The 24,591-nt window shown below is 37.2% G+C and overlaps 1 protein-coding gene across 1 annotated transcript in view; it reads left to right on the forward strand.

The window, feature by feature from the left end:
* The first annotated feature begins 8,915 nt into the window (after positions 1-8,915).
* The window catches only part of STAP1 (signal transducing adaptor family member 1), a 30,490-nt gene continuing 14,814 nt past the window's right edge, over positions 8,916-24,591 (forward strand). Inside the window, exons 1-2 of the mRNA XM_032399425.1 lie at positions 8,916-9,123; positions 19,563-19,634. Coding sequence (XP_032255316.1) covers positions 9,004-9,123; positions 19,563-19,634 — 192 coding nt within the window. The 5' untranslated portion in view covers positions 8,916-9,003. The remainder of the gene's footprint in view (positions 9,124-19,562; positions 19,635-24,591) is intronic.

A 24,591-nucleotide genomic window follows, 5' to 3' on the forward strand; every position in this document is an offset into this window, starting at 1 on the left:
TGAAACGGTCTGCACATGCGCAAAACGAGACGAGCAACCCAATAGAAAGCCGTTACGGACTCGCCCCTTCACAGGACGCTCCAACAGACCCGCCCATCGCAGCGCCCACCGAAGCCCCGCCCCATCTTTCCCGTAGCCCCGCCCTCCCCTTCTACTTAACGCTGGATCCTCCTTCGCTCCCCAGCCAAGCGGAGACGGAGCTTAAAGCTGGAGTTTTACTTAGCTAGACATCGTTTTGAGAGCAGCCTTTGCCCTTGAGCCCAGTGTAAGACTTGTCAAGGGTTCTATTATACAGTAAAAAATAATACTTGGAAGGATAAGAGGTAGAAATTGCAGAAGTTGTTTGAAGAGAAATATTTCACTATGCAGACTTGTCAACCATCCCCAGCCCATCTATGCATCAACTCTGAAAGTAATAATATAATAATGATGATGACGATGTATTCTTTTTTCAGATATGTAGATAATATTTTCATGAAGCATTGCCAACAAAATGACCTAGGTAAATATATGTCATTTAGGTATAATATCCTGAAAGGGGTCTTTATCAGGAGTCTTGAATCTACTCAGCCATTAGCAATGTCATCTAGGACAATTTGTGGCACCATTCTGGGTGTTTCCTTAATATAGTTATATAAATGGGAGAGCTAAATTAGATGCTCTGAAAACTTGACCATTTTATGATTCTATGAAACTTGTGTCTATTTTTTGTGATTTAATAAAAATTTGCAGAGAATTTTAAACAGAAAATACTTATTGAATAAATACATTAGTCAAGAGTTGAGCTAATAAACTTTAAACTTGTAATGATTTAACAAATGTTATCGCCTGCTGAGGGTTTTTTATTTATTTACTTTTGGTAGGGAAGAGAGGTTATATATTAACTCTGCAATCAGGCTGGATTCCATTCTACTTCACAAATTCTGCCATAGTGGGCAAGTTAATTAAACTATTTCTTCCTCAAATCCCTTGTCTGTAAAATGTCTGTAAAATTGCTGAGATATTGGATTAATTCCTTTTAATATATAGGTGAAATTCCTGGAACATAGTAAGAATTCAATAAATAATGCTTGGTATTATTATGGAGTTTTTTACTTGATCTAGCAGAAGTTTTGCCAATCAGACTACATAATATAATTTGATGCTGTCACATTTGGAACAGATTATAATAAAAACTATCATTTATTCAATTCACACTGTATGCCAAGTTTTTTTTCCTTAATGCTCTCCATGCAGTAACTTATTTAATTCTTAGAACATTCCTATTAAGGGAAGACGACTAATATCCCCATTTTACTGACAACAGAACTGGGACGGTGCTTCAGTAACCTGCCCCAAATTGCACTACCATTAAAGGGCAGAACTGGGGATGAAGCCTGCTGTCCTGACTCTAGAACTGAGCACTTAATCACTACACTTTTTTTACCTCTCAGTGAGAAGTTTTAGCAAGCGCAATCACAGATGTAAAAGTTCCACATATAAAATGATTTCCACTGGAGACAGTGACTCTCAGAGGTATTTTGAGATACTTGACATGGTGTAAAATGTAGGGCACAAAGGGTATTGGTGATGAACTGGTCTGTTCTACAGAGAAAATGGAGGAGCACCTTTATGAAAACCAAAGTTGTGGAGACTCCACCATTCATTCCCAAACAAATTTTTTAATTCCCTCTGCATCTGTCCTATTATTTAATCGCTCCACCATGTTTTTAGCATCCAAAAATAGGGTTGCTAGTTAATTAATTAATGTTTATAAACCCCAGATTTGTCATTTTAGGCCCACTGCCCCCCAAAATACATCCAGATCACTCCTTATGAACTTCTATGGCAACTGACTAAATCTTGAAGTTTTCTATCACAACTACTGAAACCTAGGCAAGGAGTATGTGTGTGTGTGTGTGTGTGTGTGTGTGTATCAGTCTATGGAAGTATGTATATTAGATGGGTATATGGGAAATAAAATATCCAGAAATTTAACTTGAAAGGGTAGTAGACACATTTAGTTACTTAGGATTTTATGTAGATTTTAAATTGGTAATTGTTAAAATGATTTTAAAGAATAAGACATTAAAAATGGTACTCTAAAAATGAATTTGTTCTAGAAATAGTAACACAATTACTATTAAAACTTAAAATTTGCTTTATTCATAATAAACCCAAACTGGTTATACGCCCATCAACTGGTAAATAAACAAACTGTGGTACCTCCATACAGCAGAATATTCCTCAGCAATAAAAACGAACTACTGATACATGCAACAACTCAGATGAATCTCAAAAGCATTATACTAAGTAAGAGGTCAGACATAAAAGACAACCTGCTGTATGATTCCCTATATTTGCCTACATAAAACTATACAAATAGAAATTAGACCAGTAGTTGCCAGGAGATGAAGTTGGGGATTGAAGACGCTGACAACAGAGGCCATGAGGGAACTTTTAAGATGGTGGAAATCGTCTATGTCTTGATTATGATGGTGATTATAATACTCTTATGTTTTTGACAAAACTCTCAGAACCTGTGTCAAAAATCTCAGGATGACTTTTGCTGTAAATCATACCTCAATAAACTTGACTTAAAAAATTAAGGACGTTAGAGAGAGTGTTAACAAACCAAAGTAGGCCCACTCCTTGGTGAGTTATAGTCAAGTTATCCCAGGAAGAGTCGCCTCACAGGGTCAATTTTATTTGTACAAACAAGGAGATCACCGGGATTAATTTCCAAAACAGTGTCTCCCAAACAAGGGAAAGCAGGCTCCTCTTCTTAGGATTTGGGATGAATATTCAGAGGGATTTTAACATTATAATGAAACTGAGGTAGCCTCTGGCACTTGATGACTCATCTGTGCAAGCTCAGGGGGTCAGGCCAGTAGAGAGAGAAAGAGAGATATCAGCCAAATGCAATGTGTGAATTAGGGCCAGTCTGATTCAAAACAAAGAAGCCATAAAGAGCACTAAAAAGTAGAAAACTAAAATAGTAATTGATTATTAAATGACAGGGAAATGTAAAATTTTCTTAGATATTATAATGCTATTGTGTTGAGAATGCCCTTATTCTTTTAGGATAAGGATATACATATTTAAGTATTGAGGGGTAAAATGAGATGTTTGTAAGTACTTTAAATTGGTTCAGTTTAAAAAAAGATAGAGGGGTGCCTGGTTGGCTCAGTCAGTAGAGCATGTGACTCTTGATCTCAGGGTTTTAAGTTCGAGCCCCAGTTTCGATGTAGAGATTACTTTAAAAAAATTGAATCTTAAAAAAGAAGACAGAGATATAGTTAAAGCAAATATGGCAAAATGTTAATAATTACTGATGTAATTATTGTGTAGGTGTTTATTAATACTGCTCTTTTAGCTTCTCTGTATGTTTGAAACTTTTCATGGTAAAATGATAGGGCAAAGTGGCATTAATAAAATTGCAGGTGTTTGGGGAGCCTGGGTGGCTTAGTCCTTAAGCGTCTGCCTTCGGATCAGGTCATGATCCTAGGGTCCTGGGGATGGAGCCCCGCATCAGGCTCCCTGCTCTGCGGGAAGCCTGCTTCTCCCTCTCTCACTTCCCCTGCTTGTGTTCCCTCTCTAGCTGTGTCTCTCTCTGTCATATAAATAAATAAAAACTTAAAAAAAAAATTGCAATGTTCTCAGAATTTTTGCAAAAAAAAAATATTCTGCAAAAGTCAAAAATGAAAATGTTAGGAAATTACTGTAAGAGAATTTTGTCAGAAAAAATTACACTCCAAAAATCAATTTGTAAAAATTATGACATTGCAATTATAACTTAAAATTTGCTAAAGTAAAATAAACTTATTTGTATAATTTTGTAGTTTATTTCTTGGAGTGTATTTTTTAATATAATATTTCAATTTTTAAAATTCCTTACTGTCAAATGTTAACCATGTGTTAAGTAGCCTTTAAGTAGCCTTTTCTGACAAAATTATCCTCAGATAGGAAGGCTCTAAGACTCTAATTGCCACATTAGTAAAGTGTGCTTGCAAGATGCAGGTAGGTGGCAGCAACGTTCACACACAAAAAAAACAAACAGTTTTACTATGGATTGAGTAAAGCTCCCCATGAGTTCTTAATTTTAGTGCTGTGTAAACAGCTTTACGGTTACCTCTATGCTGTGTTTGATTCTTAGTTGCAACTGAATTCTATTATATATACATTGTTACTCTTAACAAGAACACAACCAGTGAGGCTGGTTGGGTAGGTAAAGTATGTGACTCTAGATCTCAGAGTTGAGAGTTAGAACCCCACCTAGGAGATAGAGTTTACTTACAAAAAATTTTTAAATAAATAAATAGAGGAACACAACAAATAGACTATTCTCTGGATCTCCATTTTGTAGCCTATAGTTTACTTCTGATCAGTATAATTCTTAAAAAGGAGTTTTGTCATTTAAAACACATTTAATTTAGATTCACTATGTTGTACACCTGAAATTAATGTAACGTGTCAATCATCCTTCAATTAAAAAAAAAGAAATAAACTAAAAAAACACAATTAATAACCACAAGCTTAATAATATACTTTCTGCATTATAATTTTAACCTTGCAAAGACTTATATTACTTTGGTGGTACTAGGCAAAAATTTAAATAATGAATGTTAATATTTATTGATATGGAAATGTGCTATAGATACACTATATGAAAAATGCAGTTTATCAAACAGCATGTACTAATCTGATTATATAAATACACACAACTAGAGAAAATGTGCCAAAAAAGTAATGGTACCTATCCGAACAGTGCTCATGGTGGATGGTGAAATAGCATGTGATTTTCATTTTCTTCTTTATGCCTAAAGACTTAAAACTTATATAAGTTTTCCATTTATGAGGAAAAATAAATTATTTTAAGTATTTATAGAACATGATATATGTTTGTCAATTCAAGTGCCTGTAGAGATTCATAAACAAAGTGCCCACACTGTAGCTTGCAGGCAATGCCCAGCCGTAAGAGATATAAGGGGTGATAGAAGTAGGAAAATAAACTGCAACCAAAGACATGAAGCAGAAATGATGTGCTGTTGTCACAGAGAAAAATTGTCAGATATTGTAGAGTGTTCATGTTTGCAAAATGGTACTAGATTATGGAGCACCTCCAATGTTGACATAATTTTTCACTTCTTCCCATAGACAGTGCAGAACTATATAGATCGGGGTCAATTCTATAGAATCGAATTCGTAATAGTTAATTGAGGCCAAAAAGGGGAACTACTAATAGGCATTTATTGGTTTACATAATTGTTGGGGAGGGATGGAGAAATAATGTATTTGGGGCTTTCAGGAATGATTCCCAAAGACACACTACGGAAGTGAACCACCAAAAGCCAGCTGCTGCAAATTGAAGACTTGGGAAGCTGATGCTGATGCGGGAGTCTCCAGAACCATAGTGATACTGCTTAATCAGGAAGTCACTGCAGTTACAAAACTGCCATGTCTAGGAAGACACGACAAATAAGAAGTCTCCACGAGCAGGAAGCCTCCTTACTGCTTCTGGCTCCAGAAACACACCATACCTGTCATTATAGGTATCAGAAAACTGATGTTCCATGCTTTGGCTATCACCACCATGAAACCAGGGATTGAATACTGGGACTTCTGATAGTATTGCCACAGAAAAATGAGATGTCTCCCGACCATGCTTCCCTCTAGAAAAAAAAAAAAAGCCAAATTAAGAATAAATTCTGACTCTGTTCTTCCTTGCTAATATGGAATGCATCCCAGCTCCAGCTGCAGAAAAGTCTGGATATGTCATTTTTAGCTTTTCAGCCTCTGCAGTTAAGAACGGCACACTGGAAGGGGCTGGAATGGATATTGAGCACCGATCTACCTTATCCCATAAAACAGCAGTAGTGGATCTTAAATGAAGTGAAAAGGAAGAAAAATGTAGACCGAACATTTCTATATATTGAGCTTGATGTGGTTAAAACCAAATTCATTATTGCTCTTTCCCCCCAAACTATCAACCTATCTGGAGTTTTGAGTTTTTATTAAAGCTACCGTTATACTATGACTTACGTCATTTAGAAACTAGTATGTGTCCTGTATCTATGTGACATCCAAGAAATATTTCTCAGTCATATAAATTACACCCTACACTGCATAAATAGTGAGAACATATAACTAGAAAAACTCTTATAACCTAGATGCAACTCTTTGTACTAAAAATTGTGTTAGCAAATTAAACCACTCTGACAGAGCTACTAATATCACTTCTACAACAGTGATTCCTCGCCTTTTTTTTTCAGTCCCAAAAGACCTAGTAGAAATATTTTTTTAATAATAATGACTCACCATGGCACAAAGTATTCCACATAGTCATTAAAATTAAAGATGTATTCTTCAGTTATGGATCGTAAATGTAAATGTATTCAATTCAAACATCTTCAAAATTTACTGCAATGAATTGTGATGAAAATGGCAAAAAGCATCAATAAACATTAAGTAAAACAAAGGTCAGAAATTTGGAAGTACAGGAGAGGGTTTGGGGGCTCCTATACAGACTTATTGATTGAATCAATTCTGGTAAGTGGATAATAAAGTACTTTAGAGAGCCTTAACTGTTGTAAAAATGTGCATTCATTCATTTGAATTGCATTATAACATAAAGGACTCAAAAGAGCACTGAGATTTTGGTGTTATATGAGTTAATCTTATATTCCATTCAAAGTTGTTGAATTGTATTAGCCATGTACCTGATGTATAACAAACTCCTGTGGTACAGATACTGATGATGGCTATAATAATTGGACTTAGTGAGTGTGTAGTAGTGAGAATCCATCAAAGTGTTTTAAGCAGGGGAGTGACTTGATTAGACTGTATTTTAAATGAGTCAGAGAAGAAAAAGTGTGAAAAGTAGACAACTGAGAAACGTATTGCTGCTCTGGAGACAAGAAGGGAAGAAGCTGTGAGCCCAGATAAGTTAAATGGTTTGTTCAAGGTCTCTGAGCCGGTAAAAACAAAATTGGCTTTTCTCTCTACACCCAAACACTTTTTCTACTATGATTCCTTACTTACAAATCCATTATTCACCACCTAAAATCTGAGATATCTCTAAGAGCATTTCCATTGTAATGATGCAGTTGGAAACTATGGACAGATCTAACTGGCTAATCATGTTTCAGCAGGATTTTTGCAGTCTTGGAGTTATTTTTTTCGGAAGACATAATTTGAACATTGGTATATTAACTATTAATGTGACTTGCAAATCAGCAAACCAAAGCATCTTAGGCTGATAAACTGGCTTTTCTTTAATTTTGCTTATTTTTTTAAAGGTAAGAGAGACATAATTAACTAGATGATTATTTCTCAGAAATATTGCTACGTTTACATTTTTCTAGAAGCATTCTTTTCTCCCATGAAACTCTCTGGCCATAAAGCCAGTGACTGCTTTTCTCATATTCCAACTACTGCTAGCTATCAGCATCCTGCCTCGCTTCCCTTTTTCTTTCCATTCTCAGTCCTTATCCCTTCTTTCCTTTCCTCCCTGTTACACCAGCTACCAGCTGCCAAGAAGGTGGATGAGGTCATTTATCAAATCAGGAGGTTTTCCTTTGTCATTCAATTCATTTTCCTATTACATTGAAACTAAAAATTAGCATGGTTTTGTCTCAAAAAAATAAGCTCAACTTATATTGAAGGTTTATCTTAGAAGGTTTGAGTAATAATAGGAAGCAGGTCTTGAGATAATATAAAAGCAAAGGAGTAATTTTGAATCTTCAACTCCCAATATCTGTTTCAAACCATTTTCATTTTGGTGATGCATTAAACACTCTCCTCTAGTTTACTGATAATTGGTCTGTATTGTTATACCTCACTTTGTAGACACTTTGGCTGCGCATATTCAATGGAACCCCTAGTGGTGGAGAAAACCATGTAATGTCTCCACTAGGAAAGGAGGAACAAACTGGAGATTCCTGCCTTATTTTGATTTCTAAGAATCAACTGCTCTAACTGGGGACAATGCTCAGGCCTGGGCTATACTAAATCTAGAATAAATCTTAAATACAGAGGGTGAAATAAGAAATGGTGGAACTTCTCAGGATCCCTGCGAAACATACCAGTATTCCTTCCATGGTTCCCTTCTCCCATCATTCCTTGCACAATGCTGGGCCAAATCCAGTCTCTCATGGAACCTTTTCCACATGCAGCTACTGAATGCATTTTGGCCCCAGTGTAGCCCTCTAAATTTCACTAGATAACTGTAGAGACCCCCATCCATGCATCATAGCATCAGTGATCCACAACTCAGAAAGCATACAAGAACAAAAATTTTAAATATTATAGCTTTCTCTGTCAGACAGATTTTGCCAAACATCGACTGGTAACCCACAAACTCAAAAATTCTTATTGACAAAAAAGTAAAAAATCCCATGTTCCCATAACTATGGTTTGTAGTTAGTGGACCATCAAAATGGGCATGGGATAAGGAACTCCAGTTTTTAAAAAAATGTAAACAAACCTCAGTCCTAAAAGATTTACAACACAAATAGTACTAATAAAATTATCCTGTGAAGTGATTTTTAATGAAGTGGAGTTAATTCAAGTCATGTCTTCTAGGCATGAAAATGGAAAGCAATAAATAAAAAAAGGTAGAAGAAAACAAATGTGACCTTGATGACTCCTCCAAAGTCCATAATCACCACATTGGTTCCTTTCATCCCCTGGTGATGTTAATCTTCTGTTTATTTTGCTACTGTAATCCTAAGTAATTCTAAATTTACCCAGAGATTGCCCTTTCAAATTTGGTCTATGCCTGTTCTTTCTCACCTCACAAAAAGTAAAGGAAAAAAAAGTGGTGTGTGTGTGTGTGTGTGTGTGTGTGTGTGTGTGCGCGCGCGCGCGCGCGCGTGTGTGTGTGTGTGTGTGTGTGTACTGTTGGTGGTTAAATATCGAGTTGGGACTTCCTCTTTGAACAGTTGCTTTTTCCTCTCACACAAAGGAGATCTCATTTTGTTTGAGCCTGGATATAGTTGAAATCAAACCACACACCGAGAGGGTATGATGGCTAAGAAGCCCCCAAAACCAGCCCCTCGCAGGATCTTCCAAGAAAGGTTAAAGATTACTGCTCTACCTTTGTACTTTGAAGGGTTTTTGTTAGTCAAGAGGTCAGAATACCAGGTAAGTCCATAGATGATAATGTTAAACCAGCAGTTTCTGTCTTAACATAAAAGTAATTTCATGGTGATTTGATGTGATGTGACAAGGGCCTCCTTGTTTCTGTTGCTATTAAACCCTCTTCCTTGGGGCGCCTGGGTGGCTCGGTCATTAAGCGTCTGCCTTCTGCTCAGGTTATGATCCCAGGTTCCTGGGATCGAGCTCCGCATCGGGAAGCCTGCTTCTCCCTCTCCCACCCCCCCTGCTTCTGTTCCCTCTCTAGCTGTGTCCCTGTCAAATAAATAAATTAAATCTTAAAAAAAAAACAAAACCCTCTTCCTTGAGCTCAGAAATATGCCAATTTTGCACAATTTAAAGACAACGTATGGCTTAAACACATACACGTATATATATCTGTATTATATATAACATTCTAATGTTAAGTTAGTAATGTAAGAAAATTTAATAAGCTACACTTCCAAAGAATTTATTTAAACATTACAGAAGATTTCCGCTTAGAAGATAAAATGTTTCCTATATTTTTTCTGCAATTTACTAGTATGCTTCCACGATGACATGTATCATTAAGATAACATAGTATGACTGAAATTAAGCATTTTGCTCCTACTCTCATTTATTTGAAGTTTACAAATAATGATAAAATTATGTTTTAATAGTAAACTTTTGTAAAATATTATGAAAATGATAAAATTGATACTGTTTAGCATTATGCATAGTTATATATTCTAAAAACATTAACATAGTGACTTGAAAAGCTAATATGTAAGTGCAGTGTGGGTAATATATACACAAAGCTACATAAATACATCCACTCTAAGAAAATGCAAAAAGCATTTCCTATTTTTTTTTTTAAGATTTTATTTATTTGACAGAGAGAGAGATAGCGAGAGCAGGAACACAAGCAGGGGGAGTGGGAGAGGGAGAAGCAGGCTTCCCGCCGAGCAGGGAGCCCGATGTGGGACTTGATCCCGGGACCCCGGGACCATGACCCAAGCCGAAGGCAGACGCTTAACGACTGAGCCACCCAGGCGCCCATTTTGTATTTTTTTATATGTAAAAATGAAAACTTATAATTAGTTAAAATCAGTGTTTTTAAAATACCAATTACGGAGAATTTGAAATTAATGAGAGAAATAAACATGAAAGTGCCTGTTATTAATGAAAAAGGAAATAAGTTAGGTCAAATTTTATGAAATTTTAATACTAACAAAGTAGAAAAAAATTGTTTCAAGAAATGTCACAAGAAATGTTTAATAATGATAACAGGATATATTTTCTGAAGATTTATTAACAGAAAAATTGTGTATGTGAAAATATCTGTAATACCACATTCTGGTTTTTTTTTGCAAAGACATGGTAGCTTACCTTCTGTTATGGGTGTTAAACATGTATTAGTAAATTTGGCAGCTACATTAGAATATTTTTCGTTCCTCCTTTATGCTTTTAAAGGGAATTCTATCTTGTTACAACAGGTTATCCACATAGTTACACTTTGCCAGGAAACTGGAATTGGGAAAACAAAATTTCTGATTTGTAATTTAAATTTGGTTATCCTTTAAATAGCTATCAAAGTATTTATAATAACTGCTTCTGATATTTAAAGAAGGCATTCCATTGGTACGGTTAACAGAAAGAACAAGGATTTTAGAGAGTCAGTAAAATATGTCTTTACCTAATGGTTTTGCCACTTAAACAGCTTGTGATCTGTACAAGTTATCCTATCTCCTTGAGATTCAATTTTCTCAAACTATAAAATGGAAAAAATATGACTTGCTACCCAAGGTACTATGCCTGGGACACAACAGGTGCTCAATTAATTTATTCATTCAAGCAATGTTTATTGTGTGTCTCCGATGCACCAAGCATCATATGGACTTCTAGAGAATATAAACATAACATGAAGACCCTACCTGCAAGAGGCTTAGTTTATAGTAAGGAGGGATGACTCCCTCACCTGATTGCTACTCTACCTTTTCTTAGAAAGCATGCTTTGAAATGGAAAGAATAAACTATAGGTATAAATATTTCTGATAAAATTAGCTTGTGTTTCCACTTGAATTCATAGCAACGTATCTTTTACTTGTATGTCAAGGAGAAGAGAGCAAGAGGACAACAATAATGTCGATTTACAGGGTGGTTTCAAGGATTAAAGAGATAACATATAAAATACCTGGTTTACACTAAAGATTAGATTCATTCTCCTTCCATTTCATTATTTATCATGTTCTTATTAATATACTAAAATCAGTTTTAAGTCCATAAGTACAGTTGATCCTTAAACAGCATAAGTTTGAACTGTGTGGGCCCACTTACATTTGGATTTTTTTTTAATAAATACAGTACAGTGTTGTATATGTACTTTTTCTTCCTGATGATTTTCTCAATACCATTTTCTTCTCTCTAGCTTACTTTACTATAAGGATACAGTATATAATACATATAACATATAAAGTATGTGTTAAATGACTGTTCATGTTACTGGCAAGGCCTCTGGTCAACAGCAGGCTATTAGTAGTTAAATTTTTCTGGAGTCAAAAGTGATATGCAATTTTCAACTGTGCAGGAGGGTCAGCACCCCTAACCCCCCCGCATTGTTCAAGGGTCAACTGTTAATATGGCTCAAAGGAGAGCCACAGGGCTAGAGTGCTAGAAAATGAAAGCTGGGAGAAAAAGCTAAGGAAAATAGAGGGATTTCTAGGCAAGCAGCAGCAAAGTGCCAGGGAACCTTTGAAAGTGAGGGTGAGTCAGGGGTAATAAAAGATTATCTTTAAAGAAAATGGGCTAGAGGAAGTTGGGATGTTCTGCAGAACATTAAGTGGGGTCTTTGCTGAAGGAATTCAAAACATTTAAGCTAGAGAAAATATAACTGAGGAGTAACCTAGTCTGTAAGGAGATCACACATTTAGAGGTGTTTCTTAGCTGTTTTGTGACAGGGGCACTTTTAAGAATTTAAAGAATTTTGCCCCTAGGAAAAGGTGCCAACATATACTATTTTAAATACAATTCCAGAAAGTCCATGGATACCAGGTCAAGAACCCATTAAAAATACATAATCTTCATGGGAAAGATAATGAAGGAAGACTTACTTAAGCCACAATACTAGAATTTTGGATTGATCAGGAAGATGATAATAAGAGCATGCCACGGCAGGAAACCAATGAAAATGGGGAAAATTCTTGCAAATGGGGAAAATTCTCATTTTTCTGGAACTGTTTAAAAAGAGAAAGCTCATAGTTTCTTCAATTTGTGATATGCTAAAATTAAGGACGATGTGTATAATATGTCTTCTTATTAGCCTGAACATAAGAATGTGGTCATCATAATAGTATCAAAATAACATTTCTCTGACTAGTCCTCTAATTGCCACTAATTCATTGAGAAAAAATTTAGGGCTATCTCAGTTGTGCCCTTAAACATAGTTCTCTATGCTGGTAACCTCCAAATGTTTTAAACAACGCACTCCTTTCAAGAAAACATTTTTGAGCACAGATCTCTAATATAAGAATATTAATTTATTTAGAAATTATGTATTGTACTCCTGTACTAATACTTCAAAAAAATATTTCATATATACAGAAAAGTTATTAAGAAAGATAAATGAAATATAATTAGATATCCTAAAAGTTTCTTCCCAGTGGGATTATCTTGCACACTTTTGGAGTTTATGTGCCCCACTTTGGAGACCACTATACAACATCCTTCCTTGAGCAAAGGTACTTGACTTGCTCACAGGAAAAAGAATCACAACTTTTTATTGGGGACAGGGGATAGAGAGGAGCATAATTGGATTTTGCATGTAATCCATTTTTACTAGTTACATCAAAAAGAAAAGAGTGCTGGAGAGCCAGGAGATATAAATATCAGTCCAACTATGGAAGCTGGGCAATTCCCTTAAATCTTTTAATCTGTTTCCTCTTTTGTAAGATAGATAATTACTCTCTTGTATAACTGAATGGGTTGTTGTGATGATCAAATGGACTATATAATAATGGGTATATTTTTTTGAGATATGGACATAAGATAGATACCATACTAGGCTCTTAATGTCCTGTTGCTCTGATTCTCACAGTAACTCTTCTGTGTAGAAATTATTTTATTTACTTCACAGGTGAATGAGCTGTGACACAAAGGTTATGTTCAAGGTTCCTCATCCATTAAGGAGGCTAGCTTGGATTTTATTGAAAAGCATTTGGCATCATGATGCCTCTCAAACTAAACTAATTCCATTTGATTGTGGGCTTCCAAAGGTTGGGGATGTCTAATCACTAGATTCTTTATCATATTGAGCTCAATAGTAGCTCAGTAGACTTTCAAAAACATCTGTTTAGTTGAATAAAAATGAGATAGTGACCTTAAACTCTAAATGCAAGGTCAGATAATAATTATGAAGCTAGCGATAAATTCAAAATCCCATTTCAGTTCCTTTTCTTCAGAAATTCAACACTAATGATTGCTAAAAAATAAAAAAAAAAACTTTGTGCTAAATGTATTTCATTCAAAAATGTGTTCTTCAAAATTAATTTTTAAAAATATTTACATATCTCTATAGACATAAATATATACCAAGGTGTTGATTACTGAGATTGATATTTATAGATGCCTCAGATTGTACTGGTATGCTCATAAGAGCTTATCAGAAACTAAATCAAGACTGTGATCTCTGCATTCTGAATACAAGTTTGATCTGTTCTTAGGTTTGTAGCTGTGGTTGGAGTTCACAGGACCTACCGCTATTTGTAATCTTTCTTTTCCTCCAGGCTGCCTTTACTATCAACTCAGTGCCTTTGTTCTTACTTCTTCCCCCACTTAACAAACCTTCTTTAATCCTTTCCATGAATCTGTATGTTTGTTTCCCAGTAAAACTCTTTTTTTAAAAAGATTTTATTTAGAGCTGGGAGATGAGCAGAGGGGAAGGGAGAGGGACAAGCAGACTCTGCGCTGAGGACAGAGCCCTACACAGGGCTCAATCCCACCACCCTGAGATCACGACTTGAGCCGAAACCAAGAGTGGATGCTTAACTGACTGAGCCACCCAGGCACCCCAAACAGTAAAATTCTTATTTTTCCCTGATTAATTCTACTCTCTCTCATGACTGAACGCCTCAGTAATTTTTCTTAGAAGCACAGATGGATGTCTGTCTGTATACAGAAAAAACTCAATAAACTTTGGCTATTAGTGATTTTAGTTTTTCTGTCTTATGGCAGGTTAATACTCATGAGGCTAATTAAGAAGATGAACAGAGTGGTACACTTTGACTTCAGGGTTTTCTCATGCTTTCTTTTCCTCTGAGAATCAGAGAATCTCCAGTTTGAACTTGAGTCTTAGATGCCATATTCCAGAAAACTACACAACCTGTGATTAGGTTCTCCAATTAAAGTGCCTGCATTCTGAGCTCTCCCACTCTCCCTCACCCCCAACCTAGTTCCAAACTACAGTGTAGCTTTGACTTGCTCCTTGCATTGCAGAGGCTTATCACTAGAGCAGAATGTGAAAGCATTAAAAAGAAATATGATTTAAAAAAAAGCTTCCCTCCTCAAATTTGAATTGTTTTATTATTAATCGAAAGTCAAGGGGCGCCTGGGTGGCTCAGTCGGTTGAGAGTCTGCCTTCAACTTGGGTCGTGATCCCAGGGTCCTGGGATGGAGGCCCATGTCTGGCTAGCTGCTTAGAGGGGAGTCTGCTTCTCCCTCTCCCTCTGCCTGCCACTCTGCCTACTTGTGCTCTCTCTCTCTCTGTCAAAATAAAATAAATAAAATCTTTAAAAAAAAAAAAAGAAAGAAAGAAAGTCAAACCTGGGGCGCCTGGGTGGCTCAGTCCTTGGGTGTCTGCCTTCGGCTCGGGTCATGATCCCGGGGTTCTGGGATTGAGTCCCACATGGGGCTCCTTGCTCAGTGGGGAGCCTGCTTCTCCCTCTCCCACTCCTCCTGCTTGTGTTCCCTCTCTCGCTGTGTCTCTCTCTGTCAAATAAATAAATAAAATCTTAAAAAAAAAAAGTCAAACCTGATAATTGGGGCGCCTGGGTGGCTCAGTCGGTTAAGCATCTGCCTTCGGCTCAGATCATGATCCCAGGGTCCTGGGATCGAGTCCCACATCGGGCTCCTTGTTCAGTGGGGAGCCTGCTTCTCCCTCTCCCGCTGCCTGCCGCTCCCCCTGCTTGTGCTCTCTCTCTGTCAAATAAATAAATAAATTCTTTAAAAAAAAAAAAGAAAAGAAAGTCAAACCTGAGAAAATTCAAGTATTTTTCAACAGAGTAACTAGATGCTCTTATGGGTTTTACAGAACATCTGATTGATCATAGAGACAGTATATATATTAGCAACTTCTCAAGCCGAATTTCTCAATGTAGTTTTCTATTTCTCTATTTAAGACAATATGAAAGCACACTTTCATACTATTTGTGAATGGCAATGGGTTTCATTATCCTGGCTCACAAAATATCCTCCCCTTCTCATATATAATCCCATTGAAAAAGATCTATTTTGGAGATTTTTAGATGCCACCACTGTCACATACACACATAAAATCACCATTGTGCAAAAAATATATGGATAATTTAAAATGCAAAGTACCTGTTAATAATGTGAGTGATGAGACAATGCTTTTTTTTTTTTTTTTTTTTAAGTGGCTAACATTTATGGAACACTTGCTAAATCCCAGGTCCTATGTACTTTATATACAGCATTATTCCATTTAATCCTTAAACAACTCTAAGAAGCAAGAGCAGGAGGCTGGTGCCTACCTCTATTCTTGGTCCGTTAACAGTGCACCCTCATATAGGAGACATAGTCGTCACTATCATCATCACCTTTATAATTCAGGACTTTTAATACATTCACAAAGTTGCACAACATTACCACAATCTAGTTCTAGAACATTTTCATCATACTAAAAAGGAACCCCATTAGCAGTTATTCCCACTTCCCCTGCTCTGTAGATTTTTATATCCATTTGTGGGCATTTTTTTTTTTTTTTTTTTGTCTCCCAAGTATGAAGCCAACTAAAAATTAAGACAGAGGAATCCCACAAAGATCAGTTAGGTACTTTTATCATCAATAAAATCTATCGATATGTGGTTTAGATATGGCCAAAACAATGCTAACACTTTACCCCAGATTTAGGTAGGCTTGAGCTACCTTGAGTCACTCACTGACTCAGTTTAAGAGCCATAATGCTGCCCCTCCTGGAGGCCCTTTGCCACATGGCAGGACCAGAGAAGATCGCCCACTCCCTCCCAGTAGGCTGAGCAGAGGGAGGACAGAAAGGGGTTAAGTTGAGCATATTGTCTCCAACCTGGGACAGTCCTACTGTCTGCAGAGGAGATAATTCACTCTCTTGCACTGTGCAGGGTAGATCAGAGGGCATAAGAAGGCAGCAGAAAAACCAGGCAAACCGCTACCGCAATGCCAACAACAAACACTTTGTATATGAAAAGAGGGAAATAAAAGATTTCTGATGGGGCTGAAGGCAAGGTTTGTTTTCTGGTCTTATTAAACTGCTTGACTCTGAGATGTGTCAGGTAAATACTGGGTATCTGGATTTCAGATAAGAGGAAGAATTTATTTGCCCAGTTTCATAATTGCTCCTTTGGGGGCCATCTATTGGCTGATCCTTCAATCCTATGCCCCTTAGAATTGGTCTTTGTTAATTTGTTCTTGGCTCAGGAGGCATCAGCAGGTTCCATACATTACATTATAGCCAACTGTAAATTAGGAGGTAGGATGTTGTGGAAAGACCACAGGTCCTGGATAAAGAAACCTGTGCCACGTTCCAGCTCTGTCCCTAAGGTAGATCACTACAGTAATACTACCAATTTGTTCAAGCCTCATTGTATTCATCTTCCCTTGAAATGTGACTTTTCTGCTCTTCCATCAAGAGATTGCATTTATTTATCTACCCCTCGAAATCTGGGCTGGGCCATGCTTTGGTGAACGTGACAAAAGCACATTAGAAAGTACTCACACATTGGATCTTGCCCTCTCTTGTTCCTGGGAATCCTTCCGCTAGCATGTGAACAAGTCTAGGTTACCTGACTGGAGACAAGACCCTATGGAGTGAGACTCCAGTTGTCTCAGTGGGGGATTTTCCAACACCAACAATCACCTCTCTGATTCTCTGGACACCAAGTAGGTGTTCAACAATTCAGCTCAATTCTGACACTACCTATCCAGACATAGTGCAGACCCCATGGCTTAATTAAGGGCTCAGTCCCACAGGGCTGCCCTCCACTTCAGTCACCAATTTTAAGTTCCAGGCCTCCCATACTTCTGATCAATTCACTATAAATCAAGAGTTGCTGGGGCACCTGAATGGCTCAGTCAGTTAAATGTCCAGCTCTTGATTTTGGCTCTGGTCATGACCTCAGGGTTGTGAGATGGAGCCCTGAGTTGGGCTCCATGCTTGGCGGGGAGTCTGCTTGGGATTCTGTCTTTCCCTCTTCCTGTGCCCCTCCCCCTGCTGGCTCTCTCTCTATATAAAATAAATAAATAAATCTTAAGGGAAAAAAAAAGAATTCCCATGACCCCTTCCTAAGATTTGATAATTTACTAGAATGGCCCATAGCACTCAGGAAGACACTTTACTTATATTTACTGGTAAGGGATACAAAAGAACAGGCAGATGAAGAGGTACTTAGGGCAAGGTCTGGAAGGGTCCCAAGCACTCATGCTTCTGTCTCTATTGAGTCGGGCCGCACTACCCTCCCAGGATGTGGATATGGTCACCAATTAGGAATCTCATCAAATCACGTTGTTCAAGAGTTTTTATGAAACTTAAATCTCCCATCCCACCCCCCTTTTTGCCTAGAGTTTGGTGGGTGGGGCTGAAAATTCCAACCCATTAATCAGTTGTTCTTCTGGCCACCAGACCTAGCCTGAAGCTACCAGGGGTCCCATCCGAAGTCACCTCATTAGTATAAACTCAGGTATTATGTAAAGGGGCTCATTGTGAATAATAAAAACACTCCTGTCCCTCAGGAAATTCCGAGTTTTAGGATCTCTATGCCAGGAACTGGGGAAAAAGACCAAATATGTTTCTGATTGTATCACTCTCAGTTCTGCATTCCCAGCTAAGACCCCAGGCAAGTGAGTGAGGCTACCCTAGACCTGCCACAGGGAAGTATGCCCAAAGAATCATCACCAGCATCAGCATGATGGGAAATAGAAAATGTTTCCTATTTTAGTCTGCTAAGTTTTAGGGCGGCGTGTTACACAGTAAAAGCTAACTAAAATAGCACCTTATCAGGCATGAAGAGAAAGGGAGAAAGTAGTTCTACTAAGAACATGAGAAAGATGGTTGTTTTAATTCAAAACGAATTTAATCTTGAGCTTCCGGGGAGCCAAGGCAAATAAAAACAAGATGGGCTGTAGAGTTCCCATTATTTGAGAAAAGACGTATATAAATTCTGAAGAGGTGACAAACATTTTCTGGTAAAAAAAAAGGATAAATGATATGTCAGTATTAAAGAGACCCAAAATACCATAATATATAAAAGTATCTTCACATTTTATAAGCAAATGAAAAAAATTTCATGTAATTCCCTTATATTAATCCTCAATATAAATCAAGATAATCCAACGTGTTATAAAAACTGAGCTTATTAAACCCTAAAGGAAGGAATGATCAACATGTCTATGAAACTGGAATTTTTAAAAACATACTTTTGGAAAGAGCTGCGTATGAAGGTTAAGTCTTAAGATGTGGAAGGATTTTATTCTCGAAATCCCCTTGCCATTCTTTCGTAATACAGCCAGTCTTCATATAAAATGTAAATTACCCTTATTTAAGTAAATTTTCACTTGAGTGAAATGAGACTTTAAATTTTTTAAACTTAAAAAGTTGTATTTCTATAGAACCCATAATAATATGAATGTAGCAATAATGAAATATTCACCACATGAATGAAATTTGGACTTCAAAGTTTAGTTTTGATCATGTTAAATTATTTTTATGATTATGAACTGTTCACATTGCTTTTATTTATATAAGCATATACTATTTATAGAACTCAAACTATGAGCCATGTACTCTGCTAAGTGCTTTACATTTATCAATCCATTCAATCCTTTCAACTGTTCTGGAATGTAGATATTTAATGCTTGTCCTATCCTGCCCCTTTAAATGACCCCTTTTACAGGTGCAAACTTCCACTGAAACCTACATAAAAAGTCAAGTGTCTTAAATCAATGGGGAAAGTTTTGAAAAATGATCTATTTAAACACAAATCAAATCACATCCTTACCTCACACCTTATGCTAAAATAAATTTGTAAAGGATTTAATCAAGAGTTAAATGTAAAATTAAGCCATAAAATTAGGTGATTTATCTCAGGATAAAGAAGAACGTTATATCAAACAGCAATTAAGAAAGTTACAAAGAAAAATATTAATAGGAAAATAGGTGAATATATACCAATGAAATGATGCTTATAATTTTTTTTCCACAGGAGTATAAACATTATTGGACAGAGTTGAGAGGAACTACACTTTTCTTTTATTCTGACAAAAAAAGTCCAACAGTAAGTAGTAAAACATATTCAGCTGATTGAATTTTTCCTAATATAGACTTGTCATATAGTTTTATTCATTTGGGGTTTTCTGTCTTCCGACGTAAAGATATTCTAGTAAAACCAATTCAAATAAGAACTTTTGTTATATCTGTGGGAGCTATCAGGTATAAGACCTATGGTAAAATTTCCAGGGCACCTCAGAAGAAGGTATAAACTCATGTCTTTAACTTTGCATTTTTTTTCTTTTGGATGCCAATAATAGAAACAGCTGAAACGTGAAATTTTTATTTTATTTTTTTTAAGATTTTATGTATTTATTTGAGAGAGAGAGAGCACAAGCAGGGGGGAAGAGCCGAGGGAGAGGGAGAAGCAGACTCCTTGTTGAGCAGGGAGCCCGATGCAGAGCTCTATCCCAGGACCCCGAGATCATGACCTGAGCTGAAAGCAGACAACTGACTGAGCCACAGGGGTGCCTCGAAATGTGAAAACTTCAGCCAGATATCTGGATACAACTTGTTTAATGCCAAGGGATAGCCTAAATTTCCCCAGCTTTTTACCTTGCTCTAGCATGCACTAATGATCTGAAAGGAACTAGATAACCCCCAAAGCCTTATAACATATGTCACAATTTAATTTTCCTAGGGAGACAAAAACATAACCCACTATAGAGGACTTCTAAGAGCTTAAGCATGAGAATAACAATAAAGAGATTCTAAGACTTATTTATTAGTAGTAATTTCAAATAAGTGATTTATATTTCACCTTTCCCACAAAAATCAAAAACTGTGTATTTCATTTTTTCCACAAATAGTATTTTAGTGCCAAATGCTTGCCTACCTTGGAATGCAATGCCCTTAGGAGATTTTATGATCTGGTCACTTGCTTATTTTTTTTTTTTAGATTTTATTTATTTATTTGACAGAGAGAGACACAGCGAGAGAGGGAACACAGCAGGGGGAGTAGGAGAGGGAGAAGCAGGCTTCCCGCAGAGCAGGGAGCCTGATGTGGGACTCGATCCCAGGACCCTGGGATCATGACCTGAGCCGAAGGCAGACGCTTAACGACTGAGTCACCCAGGCGCTGCTGGTCACTTGTTTAAATATAAACACTTTGGACCGTGGATGTAGTAGCCCACAGTTCTTAGAACATCATTATTACATGCCCAGATCTAGTGAAAGGAACAGAAAAAGAGCCTTTGTGATGTATTCCAGCTGCAGGCATTTCAGTGCCAATTGTGGTAAACTCACCAGATGTCGTTTCAAAAAATAAACAAAAAACAAACTTAAAATGATCATCTTTCACCAGAGTTCTGGATAGATCTGTGTAAAGGTGTTTCCAAACACCATAATAAATTTTAACAAAATGAATTCTTCTGTTGTGCCTTCCTACTTCCTACGGATGTCAGTAACCCCGTGACCACCCCTGGCCTGCACCGTGCGTAGCACAGGTAAGCAGGAGAGCAAACAGGCACTGCTCACTCACTCCCTGGCAGGAGGCGGTACCGCTTGGTCACGGCAGCCTGCTCCTCAGGCTGACTGCCTGGGTGTTTACGCTGGCCCTGCTGTCGGTTCTCAGGCCAGCTACCAACCTCTCTGTGTCTCAGTCTATCACACAGGGAAGTGGTAGGAAACAGATGACATCTCAAATTGGGCATTTTTTTTTTAAAGATTTTATTTTTAAGTAATCTTTACACCCAACGTGGGGCTCGAACCCCCGAGATGAAGAGTTCATGCTCCACTGACTGAGCCAACCAGGCACCCCGCAAACTGGGCATTTTTGAAGAAAGTTTAATGAAGATGCTATATTCAAAGCTGTGGACAGGATGTAGGAAAACCACAAAGGGTAGAACAGAACTCTGAGGATAGTAACAGCACCCTTCTATCATGTCTAGCATATGAAAAAAAAGTGGGAGAACAGTGAACAGAGGTGTGTGAAGGTGACTGCATTAAGAAGAGTATGATCTTTGACTGAGGAAACAATTGCATAGGATAATAAATAGCTCACTCTCCTCAGTCTTCTGATCTCCTGCCAGTGTCAACCAGCGTCCCACCCAGTGGGAAGTCAGATGTTGTCCACATTAGTCTCTCTCCTGGTGCGTAGCACTGTGTAGTGAAGGGATAAAAGTATACCTAGACGACCAAATAAAAGATCTTGTCCAACACGCTTATTTTCACATCTCTAAAATTAGGATGAAAAGAGTAGCCCATGTCATGAGGTTATCAAAAGGTTTAAACAAGGTAGTGAAGGTAAGGACTTAAGAGAGTAGCTGGCACAGAGTAAGCAATCAAGCATTTTATTATTATTTTTAAATTTTTTAAAATTTTATTTATTTGAGAGAGAGTGAGAGTGCACAAGCCAGGGGAGGGGCAGAGAAGTAGGCTCCCCGCTGACCAAGAAGCCCCACGTGGGACTCGATCCCAGGACCCTGGAATCATGACCTGAGCCGAAGGCAGACGCTTAACCAACTGAGCCACCCAGGTGCCCGCATTCAAGCATTTTATATACAAACTCATCTAATTCTCATAACAACTCTGCAGGGTGGGTACTGTTTTAATCACCACTTACAGATGAGGGTAGTCAAGTTTCAGGATTCAGAAATTGTGCAAGATCAGACAGTGAATGAAAGGGGTATAATCCAGATCTTGCTCCTGAGCCAGCATTCTGAACCATTGTGCCACGAAGAGACTGTTACAATGAAATACCGCAGAACTGTCCATCTACCGGTTTTGTTAAAAGAGGGTACAGGCTTTAGGAAATGTGTTGGGTGATAGTCTCAGGAGAAAGCACAGAGACAGAACAGGTGAGAACTAGATATTCGGCGGATAGTTGGGAAGAATTTAAAGCTGCCTTTATTTGAAAGGCTGTCAGGAGGTCATGTGAAAGAGCCTGTGAATTTGTTTCATGTTATTGCAGAGAAAGGGGACTGGGACCAATGGATGGAAATTCTCTGGAAGAAAAACTATGGCTTAATATGAGGAAAAGCTTGCTAGCAGGCAGAGTGGCATAGGAGGCCTGAGTTTCCTGTTGTTTGAGATACTCCAACATAGACAGGATGGCTACATGGAGGGATACCCTGAAGGAGATTCAAGCATCAGAGCAATAGATTAGACAGATGACCTTTAAGGCTCTTTTCAACACTACAATTAAAAAAAAAAAAAAAAGATGTAAGTTCCTTTCTTCTAATCAATAGATCAGTTTACAGCACTCTATCTAATTTGGCCACTTCTTCCTCTGTTGCTTCCTCCTTTGTTTCAGCAAAATTCATTTAGCTTAATCTAGACAATCTATCAGAAAAAGATCTTGTGTAATTTGAAATTCTATCCTGCTTCCCTTATACCTTCCCTTCCATTTTAAATTGCTCTTTGTTCATTGAAAATAAATAGGCCAACCCAAATTACCCTTAACTTCATCAACATAGGAACAGGTCTGGAAAAAAATTTACTTACTTATTTTTATGCCTTACTTTATTCAGAAAAATAAAATAAGGAGACCTACAAGAACATAGCAAAATAAGTTATGTTGGGCAAAACAGAGGAAAATAAAAAGAAGTCAAGAATGAGGCTAATTCAGAAAAAAATATTATGCCATAAACACTCTACTGAGCTTACTGGAGGTGGTTTTGATCTAATATTAGAAAGCCAGTTGCATACAGACCAGTTGCATACAGACCAGTCCATATATACCAATTGTTCAGAAGAAATTTTTTATTTATTTTTCTTTTTTTTTATTATGTTAATCACCATACATTACATTCTTATTGTATTGGGATAAGATAGGAATTTCTTAATAGGATCCTCATAACCAGTGGCATGTGAAAAATGTCAAATAGCATTCTGGAAAAAATTGTGTATATGAATATATGTACATAAATCTATTATAAATATTACTGATAAAAAGAATGTGTAGCACACAGTTAAAAAAATAAAATACACAATATTCTTTATTGTAATTTCCATATAGGTAATTGATTCCCATAGAATACTTTCAGTGATTTTTCTGAACTCGGATCCATAGCCAACTATGATTACAATTCAATCATGATTTGACAGATGGAGTTGTTTCCCAAACTGCTGTTTCCCTAATAAATTTATTGTCATTAAATATGACATTTGACATGAATGTTGGCTGATATTTTTGTTTACATTAAGGAATAAGAGGAAAGTAAAGCAATAATTATGTATGTCACCTCTTTGTCAATGACATGGGCAAGTTCTTTGCTAAGTAACAATAGTTTCTGAATTATGGAAGAACACCCTCTATTTCGTCAATTTTTTGTTCTGTTAACAATGAAAAAGTTTCAGACACAACAAACTTTAAAGTTTCACCTGCATTATTAACACTTTTCTCCTTCACTTTCTTATGTCTCAACCAGAGCAGAGCAAACTGTGGCCCTTGAGCCAAATCTAGCCGGTGGCCTGATTTTGTACAGTCTGAGCTAAGAATATTTTTTACATTTTTAAAGTATTCTATTAAAACAACAACAACAATAGGAATTTGCAACAGAGACTCCATTTGGTCCGCAAAGTCGGAAGCATTTACTATCTAGCCTGCGCAGGAAAAAAAAAAAAAAATTGCTGGCCCCTAGGACAATTAAAGAGTAAATCAAGCCCTAATTTGTAAGATTTGCTTATTTCCAGGATGTAAATACTTCCACCATAGCTGATTTCAACCTGTGAATGTGACCTCACTGAATTGGGAAGAAAGGTACAGTAATGCACCGTTAGATGGTATTTCCATCAAACAGAAATGAAGATGTAAATAACCTCAAGAGCATAGTGAATACTATTTAGTGATACAACTAGAAAATAATGAGTTTTGTGGGGCACCTGGGTGGCTCAGTTGTTAAGCGTCTGCCTTCGGCTCAGGTCATGATCCCAGGGTCCTGGGATCGAGTCCCACATCGGGCTCCCTGCTCAGCGGGAAGCCTGCTTCTCCCTCTCCCACTCCCCCTGCTTGTGTTCCCTCT

The sequence above is a fragment of the Phoca vitulina genome, unplaced genomic scaffold (genome assembly GCF_004348235.1).
Source record: "Phoca vitulina isolate PV1807 unplaced genomic scaffold, GSC_HSeal_1.0 scaffold3, whole genome shotgun sequence".
Classification (NCBI taxonomy): Eukaryota; Metazoa; Chordata; class Mammalia; order Carnivora; family Phocidae; genus Phoca; species Phoca vitulina.